The 21,217-nt window shown below is 43.3% G+C and overlaps 1 protein-coding gene and 1 long non-coding RNA gene across 10 annotated transcripts; one reads left to right on the top strand and one right to left on the bottom strand.

Annotated features, from left to right (window-relative positions):
* Positions 1-240: 240 nt before the first annotated feature.
* On the bottom strand, positions 241-20,724 carry LOC126990250 (uncharacterized). 2 transcript variants are annotated; one of them, XR_007744167.1, is made up of 5 exons: positions 20,614-20,724; positions 11,590-11,664; positions 10,803-10,875; positions 4,218-4,269; positions 241-397 (listed from the first exon to the last, which is right to left on the bottom strand). It is a non-coding gene; the product is annotated as an uncharacterized LOC126990250 (long non-coding RNA). The 2 variants fall into 2 exon arrangements; XR_007744166.1 differs by lacking the exon at positions 11,590-11,664 and having other exon boundaries at positions 243-397; positions 20,614-20,721.
* On the top strand, positions 12,693-18,622 carry LOC126990248 (uncharacterized). 8 transcript variants are annotated; one of them, XR_007744162.1, is made up of 6 exons: positions 12,693-14,489; positions 14,750-14,865; positions 15,114-15,319; positions 15,511-15,719; positions 15,965-16,124; positions 16,777-18,622. XR_007744162.1 is itself a non-coding variant. In XM_050848798.1 (6 exons), exons 1-6 carry the CDS (start codon positions 13,982-13,984, stop codon positions 16,974-16,976), a joined length of 1,086 nt encoding a protein of 361 aa, XP_050704755.1. In that variant the 5' UTR covers positions 12,704-13,981; the 3' UTR covers positions 16,977-18,622. The 8 variants fall into 8 exon arrangements, 2 of the variants coding, with proteins under 2 accessions (XP_050704755.1, XP_050704757.1); XR_007744160.1 differs by having other exon boundaries at positions 14,750-14,861; XM_050848798.1 differs by having other exon boundaries at positions 12,704-14,180; positions 14,750-14,861.
* Positions 20,725-21,217: the final 493 nt, after the last annotated feature.

Below are 21,217 nucleotides of genomic sequence, written 5' to 3' on the forward strand. Positions count from 1 at the left end.
GAATTACCTCCACTAAAGATGATCCAAAAAGTCTAAATGGATGTATATAACCCCCCTTTGCAGCCATGGACCCCCCTAACTAAACCAGCCCAACAATACCGTAAGCTACCTCATGGGGGCCTTTGCCCATTCAACCCCCTAATAGGGGGCTGTGCGCCCATGGACCCCCCTAATGAAACAGACCAGCTATAGTGTAAGCTATCTAATGGGGGCCTTCTCCCCCTCGACAACTTAACAAAACTACAATAAAAAAATCACACTTTCCCTCCTTATTATAAAAATTCCTTGATTGCTCGTTAACCACTTTAGAAAAAAATAAATTAACACTCACCAATGGGCTCCTCCTGTGTTCCTCGTCTTCTTCTTCCTCCTCCTCCTCTTCTTCGTTTGGTAGTGTCTGCAAATCAAGTTGGGTGTCAAATAACTGTGTAAACATTAACATACTTTTTTTTTACAGTAAACAATTCAAGAAAAAAAGAACCAATAATGAAAAAAAGCCCGTCACTCCAAAAAAATATCATTATAAATTGTGCGCAACAACTTCAGCGTGCGATGGTGTACCCAGTGCAGTCCAGCCCAGTATCACAAGTCTACAACAAAATGACCTGACCTGTCTCCCAAAACCTAGTCCTGATTTGAGTATGTAATGACCTAGCCACCATAGTAACCTGTCCCAAACATTCATAACAGCTTTTCAAACGAGCAGAGTGCGTCGTCATTACGTTCAAGGCTTTATTCAGAAGGTAATTCCTGGTACAGTGAGCAGTATAATCTGACTTACAGTGGACTACTCTGGGGATAGAAAGCAAAGATCCGCACTCGTGGCTTACCCGAACAGGTCCCAACGTTACGTACCACATACCCGTAGCCCAGGGGCGGATACGGGGTGACCTCATTCCTCACATGCAAGCAGAAAGTGAATTTTAGTGCAGGCCACTATCATCAGGAAATAAGGGAAGACTTCCTTGCCTTTGTGCACGCCAGGCCTCACCGGTAAAGGTTTAGCCTGGCTCCTTTTGCGCACCGTTGAAGACCTCGGATTGGACATGGCCAAGTGCAGGGGACTTGGTTTCGATGGAGCAAGTGCCATGATGGGAAAATTCAAAGGGTGTGCCGCAGTACTCATGAAGAAGTACACCCTGGCCAAGCCAATCCACTGCTCTGACCACCGGCAGAATCTAGTACTGACGAAGCCGTGTGACGTCAAAGAAGTGAAGATCGCTCTTCAAACACTGACCGAGGTGTGCAACTTCATTCATTCTTCAAATATGCACTGTCTCCGCTTCACAGAGGTTGTCAAGCTTACCTCGGCCAAGCGCGAAGAGCTTGTTCCCCTGTGCCCCACCAGGTGGATTGAGAGGCATGACGCAGTGCTGGTTTTTGTTGAATTTCTGCCTGTCATTGATGTTTTTCTCGAGGAAGAACTTGACGCCACCGCTGGGCTCCTTCTCATCGCCATACATGTTCCCCGCTTTCTCGTTAAACTGGTTGTAGTGGAGTGTACATTGGCGCATACTCTCAAGCCAAGCCGAACTCTTCAGAGAAAAGATGGCGACCTGGTGTCAGCCTATGCCCGATTCGTGGCATCGAGACCATTTTTGGCAAGTTCAGAGCAGATGTGGAGAATCATTTCCACGACGTGTTCATGAAAGCGGAAGAGCTTTTGGTAGAGGTGGGGTCATCGCATGACACCATCCCTGTGCCACGACTCTGTGGACGACAGACCCAGCGATCAAATGTTCCGTGCGAGAATGCTGAGGAGTGCTACCGCCGGGCGGTGTACATTCCATTCGTGGACCACGTCTTGGCTGAGTTGAAGAGTCGGTTCGGCGACTACACAGTGCCTGTCGCACTTCGATCAGCTCAAGCAACTCCTCAATGGCCTCGAAACGGATGTTGCAGCTGTGCTTCAAGCGGTGAAGCTCTACGAGCTCGACATGGAATCCCTGACACTCGTGAAGGCACTGGGCATTATCCGTTTTGGTCTTCCAAACTATCAAAGAAGCCCAGGCACACGCCAGCACCAGCGTGTTCCCCAATCTCGCCATTCTCTTGAAAACTCTGTTGACGCTTCCAGTCTCCAACGCAGAAGCCGAGAGGTCTTTCTCAGCATTGAAAAGGCTTAAAACCTATTTGAGGAGTACCGTTGGCCAAGAGCGCCTGAACGGACTTGCCCTCCTCTATGTCCACTATGATATCCCCCTCATTTCAGTCAAGAGAGTGATAAGCAAATTCGGCGAAAAAAAACGGCAACTACTCTTTGCTTAGTGAGGCACTTGTTGAATACTTGGGAATTTATTGTAAATATATTTCTGTACCGTCCTGAAACCCTCACTTAAGGGTAAGGTCAGGATAAGTTAAGGTAAGGTTAGGATATTAAGGTAAGGTCAGGATAGGTCAGATTCAGGTTACCTTGGAGTGAATTACGTTTAGGGGATTATTTTAAGGCAAGTTTAGGGTAATTCAACTGTAGTTTTAGGTAAGATGAGTGAATTACATTAGTTTAGGGTCATTCAAGACAGAGGAAGGTTACTTTAGGGTGAATTAGATTAAATTCAGGCTGCTTATGTGTCGCGGTTTAGATTCGCGACGTTATTTTTTATATTATTTGCTATAGGGAAGCTGCTGACGCGTTTTCCTAGTTCGTCACGTGACCTAGGCGCGGGGCGGGTCACGATGACTCAGCCTGTTCGTTGCCTAGGCGACGAGCGTAGTGATGCCAAGGCGTGCATTTTCGTTGTGGGTCGCCCGCTGTGTTTTACCTGCGCTTACGCACTTTCAGGAGTCGCCACTCCACTCTGCAGGTGCGTAGTAGTGTGTGCATTACTGCAGCTAGTTACGCCTCTGTTGATGAGGAAGTCTTGTATTGTCTTTGTGCTTCCCGCCATGGGGGCTGTTGCCGCCCGCGGCCTGTGTTGCTAGCCCGCGATTGTTGCTTTCCTCTACGTGTCTGTACGTAGCTTGCTCCGCTGTTTATATTGCGGTGCCATGCACTTGCAAGTTATAGCTGCGCGTCAGGAAAGTGTAACGATATCTGCCTATGGCAGTATTGCTCAGAGTGCTGTCAGCACCCTCTGTTGTATTTTTCCGCGCCAGCAGCGTTTTGCATCTCGGCCGGGCGAGTTGGGGCCGTCAGGTCACTCGCCGCGGCTCGGGACTCTTCTCCCCCTGACCGCCGTCTGGTGAGGTCACGGGGCGACGTTCCTCTACTCTCGCCTCCTCTTGGCACCACGCGGTTTTCCTCCTGCTGGAGTGTGGGGATCCTGGGCTTCGCCACTTCGGGATACAGCCCACACCGGGTCTCAGTTTGGGTGTGTCGAGTCCGCGGCGGCCTCTTCCTGAAAGCCGCATCTACCGCCGACATCACGCGCCTGATGAGAGGACCCACGGCAGGAAGGACAAGCTGCAGCCACCTCGAGCAAGGCTGTGCAACAAACCTCTACTCTTCTCCCTCCGCACCAAGTTAAGTAGCTAGTTGTTAGTGTAGCCAGGGCAGGTTAGTCTGGTGCGAGCACGAGTAACGCTAGGCTCAGCTGAGTGTGTATGTGAGATTTGTCTGTGTTTTCTTTGTGTGTAATAAAGTTAGTGCATAGTTGTACACGAGCTTTATTAGTAACCCTTTTGCCTGTGCGTATGTGCCTTCCAGCCCCATAAGGAGAGTAAATAAGAACCCCACGGGAGATTTGAGCAGGTAAGTCGTGTTAGTACTCCCAAGTCAGGGTGTGTACACCGTTGTCTCCTGGCGTGCCGCGGGAATCAACCCTTGTCGGCTAGCTACCGCCTTGTGAGCACACTCCTGTTATAAAATCATTATTTTACCCCGTGACATTATGACAGACTTTCGGCACTTAGGGATCCTTTGTTTTGATCGTTACCAATGGCGCCGATCGATGCTATAGTTTTCCATGTGAAACTGGCCTATGGGGTGGTGGCGGCTGCAGAGGAAGCGAGAGGTGTTGAGAGTGTGTGGCTTATATATTGCTCCACATAATTAATGGAAGCTGAGATTCCGGTGATGTGGACTCCAGCAGCCATTATACCTCCATGAGAGGAACCAACAGACAGAGAGAAGAAACAACTGTGGAAAGGAGAGGAGGAAGAGGAAGGGGATCAGAGAATGAAGGGAGGATTAGGCAGAGAACAGATGTAATTAAGAGGAGGTAGTATAACGATAAAGGGAGGAGGAGAAACAGGAAAGAATTATTATTGACACTCACCAACTGATTCCTCTGTATCCTCTTCCTCCTCCTCTTCTTCTTCTGGCAGTATCTGCAGATCAAGTGAGGGATTAATAGGCTGTATAAACATTAACATGCTTTTGGAAATAATAAATTCTCTTCACTGTCTAAATTCAACACAACAATAGTTCGCATGCATAAAGTTCATACACAATTGTTTGTAAGCAAATGTTTGTAAGGGATAAAGTTCGTCTGAAAAAAGTACGTACGCTGAAGTTTGTATGGTATAAAGTATGTATGTAAATTATTCGTAACGACAAAAGTTCGTATGGAAAAGTTTTGTATGAAATTGTTCGTAAGCAAAAAGTTTGTACGCAAATTTGCATCAGGGATTAAGTTCATCTGACAAAAATACTTAAGTAAAAGTTCGTTCGCTAAAGTTCGTATGCAGATATTCATATGGTATAAAGTACGTATGTAAAATATTCGTAACGACAAAAGTTAGTATAGAAAAAAAAATCATGTGCAATTATCCGTACGCAAATGTTCGTCAGGGATAAAATTCTTGTGTGTAAAGTAGTACGGACGGAAAAGTTTGTGAGCATGTTTGTATGGCAATAAGGCCGCTTTCACAGTCGTTTTGTTTGTTTTGATCGTTACCTACGGCGCCGATCGACGCTATAGTTTTCCATGTGAAACTGGCCTATGGGGTAGTGGCGGCTGCAGAGGAAGCAAGGTGTTGAGAGTGTGTGGTAAGGTGCGGGGCTGGGCTAACCCTGCAGCCGCCACTTCCCCATCGGCCAGTTTAGAGTGGAAATTCTAAAGCGGCGATCATTGGTAACGATCAAAACAAACAAAACGACTGTGAAAGGGGCCCTGAGTCGCTATGGATACTTGCGACACGAAGCTTTTCTATACGAATTTTTGTCCGAAACCCATGAAAAATGGGGGTGTCGCTAAGAGCCGACCCTGCTGACAACCACCATCACCTCCGCTACCGACAACCAACATCATAACCTTGCACTCTGCCGCCACCGCCCTCGTTAACGCAAAATAATACACACTGACAAGATGAGCCACTGCCTCCAGGAATTATTTCAAGACTAAAGATCTTGTCGCCCAGTACCTTAAAAAGTTTCTTACTGGACCACTGTTTTTCACCACGGGGAGACCTTTTGGTCCCCCAGTTATGTTAAAAAAATGCACACACACATTTCTCTCTCTCCCTCTCTGTACAAACTATTTCCATGCGTACTTTGGTCCTAGAATCAAACGAACTTTACCGTACGAATTATTGCCATACAAAGTTTTTTTCTATTCCATACGAACTTTATCTCTGACGGATATTTGCGTATGAACAGTTGCGTACGAACATTTGCATACGAACGTTTTCCATACAAACTTTTACGTGTACGAACGTCTTTCTACCGAACATTTGCACGACGAACATTTAAGCTTACGATTTTTTTCCTTTACGATTTTTTCCCATTATGAACTTTTGACATGACGAACTTTATACTCTACGTACTTATGGCAAACGAACTTTATCCTTCGAATTATTGCCAGATGAAGTTTTTCTATACGAACTTTTGTCCGGAACCCGTGTCAGACACAGGAGTAATGCTTCCCTTTTTTGGGGAGGCATAACAGCTCAAGTATTAATGGTGACAGCTACTGAAGGGAAGATAGATAGATAGATAGATAAAGGGTGACAGATAAATATAAATAGATAGCTTTTTTGGGTGTTTGCAGGGGTCACTGTCCCTTTGTGGAACAGAGGAAGGGTCACACCACCACCAGGCTCATAAGACTACCCCTGGAAATGGCCTAAATTCCTACAAAAAATGTGTCACGTGTGTTTTTAGCTTCACGGCACGGAGGAAGGGTCACACTACCACCTGGGTCATAAAACTACCCCTGAAAATGCCCTAAACTCAAAGGAACACAAAGGAACACAAAGGAAGAACAAACAACAGCAGACCTGCTGGTCCTTACGAGGCTGTTTGTGACAAGCTACACTAACTATCTAATCAAAGGTGGAAGATGAAGGACAGCAAAGGCGAAGGCTCCTCCCCACCCCCCATCCCTCCAGCCAAAGCTGGCAGGAAAGGAAAGAGAACCATGCAGCATGGAAAAACTGCATGGAAATTATGTAGGAAAGAGGAAAGAACTACCATTACTGCTACCACAAACCGGGCGATAAAAGCGGACAAAGACACCAGTATTTGAAAGAACTTAACGTTATTACGACAATGAGTAATATCTTAGTTGCTGGTTGGATTCAAAATACTTGTCTAATCTATTCTTGAAGGCCGTAACTGTTGTACTATCAACGGCATCACAGGGAAGAGAGTTCCAAACATTAACAACTCGATTGAAGAAGAAGTGTTTAGCTTCATGCGTCGAGAATCTTTTACCACTTATCTTCAAATTGTGATTTCTTCTTGTTCTATTTGATCGATCAATTGTGAAGTAATCTTCCGCATTAATATCACTGAATCCTTTAAACATTTTAAACACTTCTATTAGATCGCCTCGCATTCTTCGTTTTGATAGGCTGAATAAATTTACTTTTAAGCCTTTGTTCATATGACAAATTTCTCAACCTAGGAATCATCTTTGTTACTCTTCGTTGGACCCGTTCCAACTTTACTATGTCTTTTCTGTAGTAGGGAGACCAAAACTGTACACAGTACTCTAGACGGGGTCGAACCAACGAATTATATAGTTTTAATATTACTTTTTCCGATTTATTATTAAAGACTCGTCCGATGAAGCCAACCAATTTGTTTGCAGTTTTAGCTACCTCTGAACAATGCTGACCGGGCTTTAAATCGCTTGATATAGTGATTCCAAGATCCTTTTCTTTACTTACTGCAGAAAGTTGTTGGCCATTCATTACGTACCGAACGCGATTGTTATTTTTTCCGATGTGCAACACTTTACATTTGTCAACGTTAAATTTCATTTGCCATTGACTGGCCCAACGTGCAAGTCGATCTCAATCTGATTGTTATGCTTCTTCGTCGAGTGTCGCAGTTACTTTACTAGCAATTTTTGTGTCATCAGCAAATTTTGATACTTTGCAAGTGAGCCCATCATCGATATCATTAACATAAATTAAGCAGAGCATGGGGCCAAGCACTGATCCTTGAGGTATGCCGCTTCTGACGTCGAGCCAGTTAGATGTAACACCATTTAGAACTACTCTCTGTTTCCGCTCAGAGAGCCAGTCCACAAGCCAATTGTGAATGTTACCCGAGATACCGTGCGCCAATAGTTTGCTGAGCAATCGTTGGTGGGGGACCTTATCAAATGCCTTTTGAAAATCCAGATACATGATATCTACTGATCTGCTTTCATCGAACACCTCAAAAATATAATGAAAAAATCAAGTAAGTTAGTTAAACACGAACGTTTACTACGGAAGCCATGTTGCGAATTATTTATCATATTATTTTCTTCGAAAAATTTCACCATATTGTCGCGAATGATAGTCTCCATTAACTTACAAACAATCGATGTCAGGCTAATTGGTCGATAGTTTCCTGGATGAGACTTGTCCCCCTTTTTGAAAATTGGTGTGACATTTGCAAGTTTCCAATCTGATGGAACTTTTCCAGCTGTTAAAGATTTATTGAATATGATGGAATAGATGGGAATAGAATGGAATGGAAGGGAAGAGAAGGGACAGGAAGGGATGGGAATGGAAGGAAGGAAGGGATGGGAATGGAAGGGATGGGAAGGAAAGGACTGGATGGGATGGGATGAGAAGGTAAGGGATGGGAAGGAAGGAAGGGTTGGGAAGTGAAGAGAAGGATGGGAAGAGAAGGGATGGGAAGGGAAGAGAAGGGATGGGAAGGGAAGGGTAGGGAAGGTATGGGAAGGAAAGGGAAGGGATGGAAATTGAAGGGTTGGGAAAGGACGCGAAACGAAGGGAAAGGATTGGATGGGATGGGATGAGAAGGTAAGGGATGGGAAGGAAGGAAGGGATGGGAAGGGATGAGAAGGATGGGAAGGGAAGAGAAGGGATGGGAAGGGAAGAGAAGGGATGGGATGGGAAGGGAAGAGAGGGTTAGGGAAGGGGAGGGGAGGGAAGGGAAGGGAAGGGAAGGGAAGGGAAGTTAAGGGAAGAGAAAGGTTAGGAAGGGGAAGGGATGGAAGGGGAAGAGAAGGGATAGGAAGGGAAGGGATGGAAAGGAAGGCATGGGAAGGGATGGGATGGGAAGAAATGGAGTATGATATTCCCAAACACACACACACACACATATACACTCACTCACCCACCCAGATACATACATATTCAAAGTGTGTGTGTGTGTGTGTGTGTGTGTTATGCTCCTGAGACTTCCATATAGTTGTGTGTCACTTTCATGAGGTGCTTTTCCTACTAGTGTTTTTAGGGCGAGTCCATTCAAGGCACCTGTGTACCACCCCATACAAGCTCGAAGTCTTGACAAATGTGTGTTTCTTTAGCTTCATGGTACAGAGGAAGGGTCACACTACCACCAGGGTCATACAGATTGCGTCAATTGACTTTTCGCGGGCGCAGGTACGAAACTCCAATTGGCGCGAATCGGATATGCCCTTCTTACACGGCTACGAAAATGGGGCCAAGAAAAATTAATTAGCTGGCAACTCATGTCAATGCTTCCTTCATATGGGGTGCTATGACTCATCACCCTCAGTGACTTGTGTAACCGTTTTGTGTGCAGTCACCGTTTTTTTCCACCGCTGGCTTTGTTATTTTTTCGCTCGGGATATTATGTGTTAATTGCATCCTTATCGTTATGTCTAGAAAGTACACATCTCATGACGATATCGTGCGTGTGATAGAGGACCATAAATTAGGTTTGAAAACAAGTGAAATTAGTCAGAACACTGGTATTCTGCCGAGAACCGTGCAGAACATAGTGAGAAGATTCAAGGATGGCGGAGGCGTGAAGGTACCGGCACACGGACACGGGGGAGGCAGGGCTCGCAGCACTGTCCCTCGGACTTTGAACCTGCTAAAGAGGGAGATTGACTGTAACCCGACCCTCACTGCAAGAAAACTGAAGGAACAACATCCCAGCCTCCTCGGTGGCGCGTCCGTTAGAACTGTTCAGCGGGTGCTGCACGTTGACCTTGGCTACAGAAAAGTGCGGGCGCGGAAAAAGCCCCTGATAAATGACTCACAGAGGAAGAGGAGGGTATTGTTCGCTAAGGAACATAAAGACTGGAACTTGGAGAGCTGGAAGAGGGTGCTGTGGTCTGATGAAGCCACATTCCGTGTGAGTGACACATCAGGACAGAGAGTGTGGCGCGCGGGACTCAGACCCCTTGGCTGTGAACCGCATCGCTGCTGCTGTACGACACCCTCAGCATTTAATGGTGTGGGGCAGCTTTGCCTATGGTGGCTTAGGGGACTTAGTGATCTTACCGCAAAATGAGACTGTGACTAAAGAATCCTATTACATCATTCTGAACGAGCATTTGGAGTCATCTTTTGAGAAGAGCGGCACAGACATTCTCCAGCAGGACGGCGCGCCACCACACACGGCAAAACTGATCAAACACTGGCTATCTGACTGTGGTATTAATTTTATCACGGACTGGCCAGCGAACTCTCCAGATCTTTCACCGATCGAAAACCTTTGAGCCATAATCAAAGCCAGGTTGAGGGAAAAAGACACGTCATCTTTGCCCAAGCTGGAGGTAGAGCTGCGCAGGGCCTGGGAGTCGCTTGATCCTGACCATCTGAAGAGCCTCGCAGAATCTCTTCCCAAGCGCCTAAAAGAAGTTCTCAAGAGGAATGGCAACCCTACCAAGTATTAGTTACACAATTGGTGAGTATTTTGTGCAAAATCAAATGTCTTTATTAATTTATTTACCGGTTAAAACAAGGTATGTATACAAGGAACGCGTATTTACTTATGAAAACAAGCGGTACGAAAAGTCAATTGACGCAGACTGTAAACTACCCAAGGAGATGCCCCAAACTCCTATGAAAGTCTTGACAAATGTGTGTTTCTTTAGGTTCATGGTACAGAGGAAGGGTCACACTACCTCCAGGGTCATAAAACTACCCAAGGAGATGCCCCAAACTCCTATGAAAGTCTTGACAAATGTGTGTTTCTTTAGCTTCATGGTACAGAGGAAGGGTCACACTACCACCAGGGTCATAAAACTACCCCAGGAAATGCCCACAACTCCTACGAAAGCCTTGTCAAATATGTGTTCTTGGGCGGCGAAATGTCTCATAATACGACCCTAAGAGCCACCTTGCCACCAGGGTCTGACCACCAACTGACTCCAAACCAACCCACTCCTCTCTTTGAACCCAGTCATGATTAGGACCACCCTATATATGGCAGGGACTTCACTATTCTGTACAACCGCTCCCACAACATGTCACGCTTGATGGCAGAGTCCCTTTTCATATGACAACTCTGCCCCGCACTGTGACCTGACATTGTACCGAGGGCAGCTGTGTGGCAGGAACTAACAGGAAGGAGAGAAGACTGAGAGCTGGAAATGGAAATAAAAAAGACCGAGAATTTTGCACAAAAGGAACAATTGCAGGAAGAAAATTGGTGCAAGAAGATGAACAAGGAAAATAGTTATAAAGTTAACAACACTCACCATTTGATTCCTGTGTGTCCCCTTCATCCTCCTCCTCCTCCTCCTCTTGTTCTTCCTCCTCTTCTTCTTATGTCTGCAAATTAAGTTAGGAATGAGAACTGTATAAACACTGAGTCTTTTTGGGAATAATAACCCAGCAAACCATCCCCGGCGGCCCGCCGCAGGCTTTAGAGAGGCCGAGGGCGGCCAAGTGCGGGCAAGTCTTGCCTCTCAAAGCCCTGCGATGACCCGCTGGGGACTCTGTCTTAAAACTGAGGGGAACATAACGAGTTCGGTCCATTAAAATATTTCGGCTACCAAGACATTTCTGTGTCCTTACATCATAAATATATATCCCATTTCACATGTTATATGCAATTAAACTTTCTTGTGTTTGGTTGTAGATAAAAATGATAACTGTAAATGCGCCGAATGGTTGTTAGACAAACTCAACCGTACATTTTAGCATGGTAAATATTAGCACGCACTTATGTTCTTAAACGAATAAAAATATCGAGTGTTTTATTATACATTCTGGTGATTAACGAAACTATTTTTGATTCAACGATCATGTATTGAGAAAAAAAAAACAAGGTATGCGCTGTTGCCGTACTTTGTTGAGTAGTACCAATAATCTGTGGTATAAATCCTCGTGCCTAGAAAGGTAAAAATGTTTTTGAAGTTACATTTTACGTTTAGAATTATTGTTTGAACGTTTATGCAATGTTAAGTGAGCCAAGTGGAAAGACAAGACACTCTCATATCTGGTGTTTGGCACCACCGCATAGAGAAGCGCGGGAAAACTCACAGCAGCCCGCAGCCTCTCCTGCTTTGTCCTGCACGGTGCTTAGACTGTTCTTCGCTTCACATCATTCTTTTCTCCCTAAAAGGCAAGTATCCTGTAATATAGTTAATGTCGATGTAGCTTAAGCGCACAGTGGTAAATTTGCTGTTCGTGAGGCTTAGCTGGCACGTATATAGTGGTGCCATGGAGGGAGAGTTATCTTACTGGACGAAATGAAGGAGAATTCAGCAGCAGGTGTCAGTTCATTTAGAATCTTTGCGTAAAGCAAGAGAAATCCCAGATATTGAACGACCAGCACATGCAGAGTATAGTGGTTTTGCCCTACAGCACACAGAATTCCACAGTTTGTCATGATAGTGAAATAAATCAGAAAACTTGTGGGGCAGTCTGTGAGGAGGAACAGGTTCAGGAACGGGTAAGCTGGTATGAACATCACCCATTTCAACAACCGTGTTCATCGGGAAGTGATTCTGATGTTACAAATTCAGCTTATGAAACTAAAGGTCATGATTATTATCAAATGTCATCTAAGCTTGCTAAATGGGCTGTTGATTTCAAAATCTCACACAATGCCATCAACAGTCTCATGGAAATATTACTGAAGTATCATCCTAGTCTTCCAAAGGATGCAAGAACTCTGCTAAGTACTCCACGGTATTATGACATTAAGCAGGTTGCAGGAGGATCTTATCATTATTTTGGTGTGGAAGCCTTGCTTGTAAAAGTTTTGTCCCATAAGTTAACAACAAGAACACTGAAAGATGGTGAACATATAGTTCTTCAAATTAACATAGATGGTCTGCCTTTATTTAAGAGTTCAAACAGCCAGTTTTGGCCCATATTAGCAAGAGTTAGTCACCCAGTAGAGAGTGAACCATTCATCATTGCATTATATTGTGGCAGCCATAAACCAGGGAATGTTTCAGAATATCTGCTAGATTTTGTTACTGAGATGAATATTATCAATGAAAATGGCATAGTAATTGATGGTAAAAAACTTCAAGTTCAGGTATCATCCTTTGTTTGTGATGCACCTGCAAGATCATTCGTCAAACAAGTTAAAGGACATAATGCATACTATGGTTGTGAAAATGCACCCAGAGAGGTGTGTGGAAGGGCAAAGTAACATTTCCATCCCTTGATGCCTCACTCCGCACTGATGATGACTTCAAAAGCTTGGCTGATGAAGAACATCATTATGCTAGATCACCTTTAATAGAGCTTGGAATTGGGATGGTTAGTCAGTTTCCTTATGATTATATGCACCTTGTGTGCTTAGGAGTGACAAGAAAACTTATTGGGCTGTGGATTAGAGGACCTGTGGGTAAGAACTGTAGAGTTGGAAGTAATGTAATACAAAGAATATCAGATGACTTACTAAAGTACTGGAAATTTCTGCCTTCAGAATTTCCCAGAAAATGCAGATCACTTGCAGAGGTAGACAGATGGAAAGCAACTGAATACCGGCAGTTTCTGCTATACAGTGGACCAATTGCATTAAAAGACAAATTGGCTGATGATAAATATCAAAACTTTTTAGATCTTTTTGTTGGCATTTACTGTCTTGCAAGTCCATTCTATTACACTACACATTGCCAATATGCCCATGAATTATTGTGTACCTTTGTGCAAGACTTTGGCAGGATATATGGTTCAGATATGTTAGTTTATAATGTTCATGGGCTGTCACATTTAGCTGGTGATGTTGCAAATTTTGGTCCATTGGATAGGTTCTCAGCCTTTCCATTTGAAAATTTCCTTGGAAAGTTGAAAGCCAAGCTGCGGAAACCCAACTTTCCCGTCCAACAAGTGATCTGTAGACTTCATGAGGAAATGAATGCTCTTTTGTCAACAGAACCCAAAAAGCATGTAGATGTAGAGGTACCCAAGCACATGCATAATAATGGACCATTGCCAGGATCTGATGATAATTTTTCTCAGTTCAAGAAGGTCACTTACAAGAAACTCCAGTTCTCAATAGATTCTGGAGATAACTGTGTGAAGGTTGGGTCAAATATAGGTCTGATAAAGAACATTTTGGTTAGAAAGGATGGAGGTGAAGTGATGGTACTCTTTGAATCTTTTAGTAATATATCCACCTTCTTTACAAGCCCACTAAGTTCATCAGATTTGGGTGTTTACAAGGTATCACATCTTAGAGGAAGGCTTGATATTATTCCACTGTCAGAAATAATGTGCAAATATGTAATGCTGCCTTATAAGAATGATTTCTTTGTTGTAATTCCAGTGATTCACCAGTTTAATAGACCATGAGTGATGCAGAAGTTGGGGCTATGGTACTGGATGTGTTAGTGTCTGCTTTTTTCTTTATTTACTTAGGGTTGCATTTTGCTTTAAAGACACTTTCGTGGTTTTGTCTTGTTTTTTCCAACAGATGGGTGAAATATTTGTTTTGGTGGAATTCCTTAAGACAAATGATGTGGCTGTAATCCCTTCATCATGGCTAGTTAGCAAAGACAAAGCACTGTGGCCTCCATACCTTTCCTCAACACGAATAAACAATGCTGTCCGCAACAGAGATTCACCATGTACAGAATGGACGAAGTATTCTGTTAAAATCATGTATGAATCAGGTACAGTATATATACATTTTTTGTTTCACAAAGGTTTTGCTATATTTTATTCAGAGATTGCTAAGAATAGGAGTAGTTACAGTAACTGGAATTACATAATTCCAGTTATGTACTTCATTTTCTGCTACTCTTACTAGCCATTTCTGGACTCATTTAATATTATCAGTCATACTTCACAGAACACTGCGGCATCCAGTCCACCCACTGTTGGTTCATCACCTGGGACCTGTGTGTGTCCTTGTCTGTTGTGTTCGTCATCTGGGATGTCTGTGGTTGTTTGTGTCTGTTGTGTCTAATTGTGCCTTTGTTGTGAGTACCCTGTTGTGTTGTATTCACTTATTTCAACACGTATCTGTGTCTTTTTCACTTCTTTCATTACATACTTTTTAGGAAAATTAGAAATAAACAAATTACCTATGAATATAGTATGTGCTTAATTCTTTCATTGTGGCAGATTTCTCAAAAACTTCATGAACTAACCTGGTACTAGCATAAGGCAAGTAAAAGGAATGATCCTGTATGGTAACCAATGATAATAAATGAGTAATATTTACTAAATTTATCCACAGATACATATGAGAGAGCAAGAGCAAAGTTGTCAACCGCTATGTATCATTCTGACCTACTGACGGAGGATTCTGAGGATGATATCATTAGCCGTTGTTCAAAAAGGAAGAGGAGGTGGGTGTGTTTCCATTCTTTTTTTCTTCTATGAAAAAAAAAAAATCCTGTGAAGAGAGAGGGAGGGAGTGTGTATATTTACCTAGTTGGGATATGTGGGGAGGAAAGCTGAGCTCATGCTGTCCTGTCTCTGTATCTACATATGTGTTTGTGTGTGTGTGTGCTTGCATATACCTAGTTTACTTGTGCTCATACATATACATGTGAATGTTCCAGATTGCGTTTATTATATATTTCCATATCTTTTTCCAGATCTCCCAGCAGATACACTGACCATGAAAGTTCTGAAGAGGACTGCTTTAGTTCAAGGGCTAAGACAAAAGCTTCCAGCAGTATCAGGGATGTGGAGGTAAAATCCAAAGACCAGATTGCAAGACCAGTTCCACCTAGGCCATCTGTACCGAGCTGTATTGTGTCACAGCCACAGCTACCACCACCTGAGAGTCTGGATGTAAATGGTAATGCAGTTTCTTCTTTTGAAGTCACTTAACACTGTGATAGGGAAGTTGTTACATTTGACTTGAAATGCAGTTCAAGTATACTCCAGTTTTGGGCCGTAACTACTATTGTGCTGGTATTGTTATATGTTAATATCTTGGTATGACAGGTTATTATGTGCTCATAAGTGATATGTTCTAAAAAATTACAGCCCGAGATGCAAGAATCTTTATGGTGTTGGAAGAACTACGTGCTATACTGCATTCCCACTCCACCAAGCTGAATACTCTCCTCAGACACCACAGTGTGCAAGAACAAGATCAAGCAGTACCAGAGGGCATTCACTTCCCTGTGAAGGATATGAATGAAATGGAAGCCCTAGAAAGCAAACTGATGGATCCTGACCTAGAGAAGAAAGTTGTAAGTTATGTGATCATTTACTATTGATGTTGCTGAAACCTTCAAATTTCAGTAGAAACAGGTGTAGGTTTTTGTAAATTAAAGTCAAACTTTTTATTTACTGATCATTTTTGACAAACCTGGCAACACTTGATATTAGAACCACAGTATCATTTTTGGCTAGCCTGAATTCAAAGAGAATGTGGCTGTACTGTTTTTCATGCACCCTTCACTTGTTTACTACTGCAACGTTACTGCTCTTTCAGATTGCAAGTCTGTATGTAATAGGTGGATCAGGTCTTCCAGACACAGTGAGGCGCATTCTGCGATACACTGTGAGCAACTCCTTGGCCATCCACTTCAATTGGTGTGGCAAAGGAATGAAACGGAGCTTTTGCACAATGAAGCTGAAGGATACAATAATTAGTAAGTGGCTTATGATGCAGTCACAGGCTAACAGTTATCTCACCTAGAACAAGTAAACAATGAAAGGGTCCATTGGTATACAAGACTGTAATGTAATGTGTTGTATTGTTTATCTTCATTTGGGTTACTACGTGACCAGACACAAATCCCTAAGGTAAAAGCAATGGCTAGAACTACCCTACATATCCTTGTCTGCCAAGTGTGATGGGAGAAAAGTGTTTCCATGCAGTTACAAATATGCAGTAATGCTTAGTATACATTCCTATAGTATTTTTTTCTGTGCTATGCATAGACTTAGTAAATTTGCTTGCTTTGATATTCAGTCATATTCTTAATTAACTCATCCACATAAATTTTTTCTGCATTGTATTTCCAGTCTAAAACAGAATATTAGGCAAAACAGTGTTACACCTAGTATACTCCAGATGTTCAGATTAGTACACATCACTTAACTCATGTGGTGCTTGATTGAATAGTCGAGAATTTAATTGTTTCTATTGGATAATCTGCTTTTGACATCTATTCATGTATTTTAATTTTGACTGTACATTAAAGTTTTGTGACTACAATACTAGCTTACCATGTAGCTATCAACTTTTAACCACTACCCCATATGAATTGAGTTACTCATGTCTAACTACTTACATTTCAGATTTGAGTATATTGAAGTTTACTGAGTTAAAGGCAGATTTCCTATTGACAGAAAGTGTCCGCAAGAATGCAGAGCACAAGAGTGCAACAGCTGCCTCAATTGAAAAAGTAATGAAGGAGTGGTTTCGAACAGCCAGAGATCGAGATGGAGGCCGTCGGAGGAGAGATGTAAGAACTTGTGAGAGCAGTGATACTGCCTAGACTTTCTGGCATTGCATATTCAAAGTTCTCTCTCTCTTGCTCTCTCTTTGTGCATTAATGCATCATAAAATACTCAGTTTACTGGTACCATTCCAGGCTTTCATGCCACAGTGACACCACACATTCCAGTCTCCCTCCATGTATCCTGAAGCTCTCATCCCACTTCTCCATTCACCTTAACATGCACCTGTATCCCTTTGATGTGCTTTCACACCTCTTAATGATCTACCTGCTCCATATGCACACCTCCCGTCACATTCCACATAGCCCACAGTCAGTCCTGTTAGATGCATTTTCCTCATTTATAAATGCCTGTACCTTAATTTCATTCTTTTGGCTGTAATGTTTCATCTGTACATTAGTAGTTAATTGAAATGTTGTGGACAGCATTGCTGTAATGGAAGCCACTTTTATTTTATTTTATTTTTTTTTATTTTATTTTTTTTTTTTCTGTAGGATGTAGGGATAGGATTATTATGATATTAATTATGTAAATACTCAGTTTAGGAATAGAGCTCAGGATAGCTAATGGTAATTTTGTACTTAACACTGATGCAAAGATTAGGCATTTGTTATTGCTTGTTTCAAGGGTGCTCGCAGTGTTTTCATGTTGCTGACTAATGATTAATACTTGTGGTGCTGAGAATTATATTGGTGAAAGAATACTAATTGTTCAGTTCTTAAAGAAATCTTTTTTTGTAGCTACACACAATGTATTACCAAAGTGTGTGTGTGTGTGTGTGTGTGTGTTTTAGCTGTTCAGTATTAAATTGTTTTAAGTTCTCTGACAGTTGATTCATAAACTATACTTTAAACAGAGTTAATCATTGGTAAGATTTAAAGTAAAGATGTGAAAGACTATATCCTCAGGCTGAAAATAGTAAATACATAAGTAATATCAGGTGCTATCACTAAGGCATAAAGAGTAAGAATGTGTACCATCATATTGTTGTAGTTGTAAGGAATGATGACAAGGGCCAGGAATCCCTCCCCTTATTATTATTATTTTTATTATTATTATTTTTTTTTTAACAAAAAATATTGATTGATTTACTTTTTAGGAGAATTATCTTATTTCATTTTCCACTGTCTTGCTTGGAAATTACCTTGCTGAACAGGATAAATTAAGTTCCTTGAAAAGTCTTAAATGTTGTGATTTTAGATTATTTTTCTTTAGTTTCTAAGGTAAAATTACAGCTATACAACTGTTAAATCTGGTAATGATAAAGTATAAGTGTCTTCTCTTGCTTACTAATGGCATCAACCCAATTGTAAACCCTATTGTGATAGCTGAAGATCTTGTCAAAATAAACTTAAGTCCACTGAATGTATCTTTCATTTATTCATCAGGTGTATTCATGTAAAATACATTGGATTACTATATATAAATGGGCGGTTAATGGCAGGCATAACTATGTAGGCCCGCTGTTAGCGGGCCGACGTAGAACCTATGAGCACGGGTGACGGCGGCCCCACGTAATCTGCCACTGTAGGGCCGCCGGTACAACATACGTTTAGCCTACGGAGGGCCGCCGTCTTCTGGCTTGCTGGGAAATTCCTTCAAGAATTTTAATGTTTATTTTTATGAGAGAGAGAGAGAGAGAGAGAGAGAGAGAGAGAGAGAGAGAGAGAGAGAGAGAGAGAGAGAGAGAGAGAGAGAGAGTGCATTACCTATAGGAACAGTAGTAAAGGTTTAGCATGAGGGCAAGGAGGAGGTGGCGGCCAGTGGTCCACCCTGACCCTCAAAGCTAACAGGGAAACAAGACAAAGGAAATATTACCTGAGAACCTAACCTCCCTTGTTTATGGCCTCCTGTGACCTACAAAGACTTATTCTATTACAGGGTTTAGACAAGAATTGCTCCGCTCTTTATAATGATTCTAGGACCACAGTACGTATGGAAATAGTTCGCATGCATAAAATTCGTATGCAATTTTTTGTAAGCAAATGTTTGTAAGGGATAAAGTTCGTTTGAAAAAAGTACGTATGCAATTCAATATTATAATAAATAAATAAATAAAAATCACGGGCCGGGGCCAGCCGAAAATTTAGCAGAAGTAAGTATGGGGCCATCCAGTCCCCATTAAAGCTAATGATACATATATGGAAAAAATTAACATCTATATATAGTGAGAGTTATCACCTTCATATCACAGGTAAAACTCCAGAAATACACCCACCAACTACCAGTGACAATGGAGCAGTGCAAAGCCTGCCCCATTTTTACCAAGGCAACCTGACCAAATCTAACCTAACCATTGAGTAAATAGAACATTAAATGGTAAAAAGCGCTCAAAATAACGGAAAAGATGAATAAAAAGATGAATTAATCTAACCTAACCACATCTGATTTCTGGAATAACACCCAAATAGTTAGGGATAAATGTATAAATAATTAGGCTACCCTTTCTTCAATAATCCCTTAATGATAACAGAAATACTCTAATCTATCACTGCCGCTGCCGATGTCAATGGAGGTGGAATTGGTGGAGTGGACAACATGGCGGCTGACCCCAATCACTGCTGAGGGTCTAACACCATCATCACCACCACCACCATCAACACTGCCATCACCATCACTACCACCACCATCACTGCCATCACCATCACCACCACCACCATCACTGCCATCACCATCACTACCACCACCATCACTGCCATCACCACCATCACCACCGCCGTCATCACCACCACCACCATCACCACCGCCGTCATCACCACCACCACCACCGTCATCACCACCGCTGTCATCACCACCGCCGTCATCACCACCGCCGTCATCACAACCGCCGTCATCACCACCACCATCACCACCAACACCTGTCACCACTGCCGTCATCACCACCGCCGTTATCACCACCACCACCATCACCACCGCCGTCATCACCACCACCACCATCACCACCGCCGTCATCATCACCACCAACACCTGTCACCACTGCCGTCATCACCACCGCCGTTATCACCACCACCACCATCACCACCGCCGTCATCACCACCACCACCACCACCATCACCACCGCCGTCATCACCACCGCCGTCATCACCACCACCACCATCACCACCGCCGCCATCACCACCAACACCTGTCACCAACACCATCACCACCGCCGTTATCACCACCACCACCATCACCACCGCCGTCATCACCACCACCACCATCACCACCGCCGTCATCACCACCACCACCATCACCACCGCCGTCATCACCACCACCACCACCACCATCACCACCGCCGTCATCACCACCGCCATCATCACCACCACCACCATCACCGCCGCCGTCGTCATCACCACCAACACCTGTCACCACTGCCGTCATCACCACCGCCGTTATCACCACCACCACCATCACCACCGCCGTCATCACCACCACCACCATCACCACCGCCGTCATCATCACCACCAACACCTGTCACCACTGCCGTCATCACCACCGCCGTTATCACCACCACCACCATCACCACCGCCGTCATCATCACCACCCAACACCTGTCGCCACCACCGCCGTCACCACCACCATCACCGCCGCCATCACCACCACCATCACATGAAACGGATTTTCCAATTTTCCCCTCTTTCCACGCCCTGATTTCCTGTCCCTGCACACCAAAATAAGGGCAAAGGATCCACCTACCTTCCCACAGCATGGCGCTTCCGGGCACTTTATAATAACCTAAAAAAACAAGAAAAATACAGCGCTGTCTCGGCAGCCTTCCCAGACGACAGGGAAGATGGCGGCCGTGACGTCATCATAGTGTTGGAACTTTACTACACGACAACCTTAGAACTTGACGACGGATAAATAGAGCAAGTTCACGGGTAAAAACACGCTCAAAATAACAGATAAGGGGAGACGAATAAGATCAGGGTATGCTATTAAGTATTAACGAAAGGAGAAAACGATACACGAAGGGAAAGTTTGCATCAGTAAAGTCTTCAGAACACTTGAACTCGGGGCATAATAACGTGTTTAAGTGTGCAGGCTGACGTGGGTAAGTGTGGAAAAGTGTACAAAAGTGTGCAGAAGGATATGAGAAGCGAGACAGAGCGGGGAAGGTCAAAATATTAATAGTTTTCTCTTCCTTCTCTCTCTCTCTCTCTCTCTCTCTGTCTGTCTGTCTGTCTGTCTGTCTATCTATCTATCTATCCGTTTATCTGTTTGTCTGTCTCTATCTCTCTGCCTATCTATCTATCTATCTATCCATCTATCACTGTGCAATAACCTCAGTATCTATCGG

The sequence above is a fragment of the Eriocheir sinensis genome, unplaced genomic scaffold (assembly GCF_024679095.1).
Source record: "Eriocheir sinensis breed Jianghai 21 unplaced genomic scaffold, ASM2467909v1 Scaffold1508, whole genome shotgun sequence".
NCBI classification, from domain to species: Eukaryota; Metazoa; Arthropoda; class Malacostraca; order Decapoda; family Varunidae; genus Eriocheir; species Eriocheir sinensis.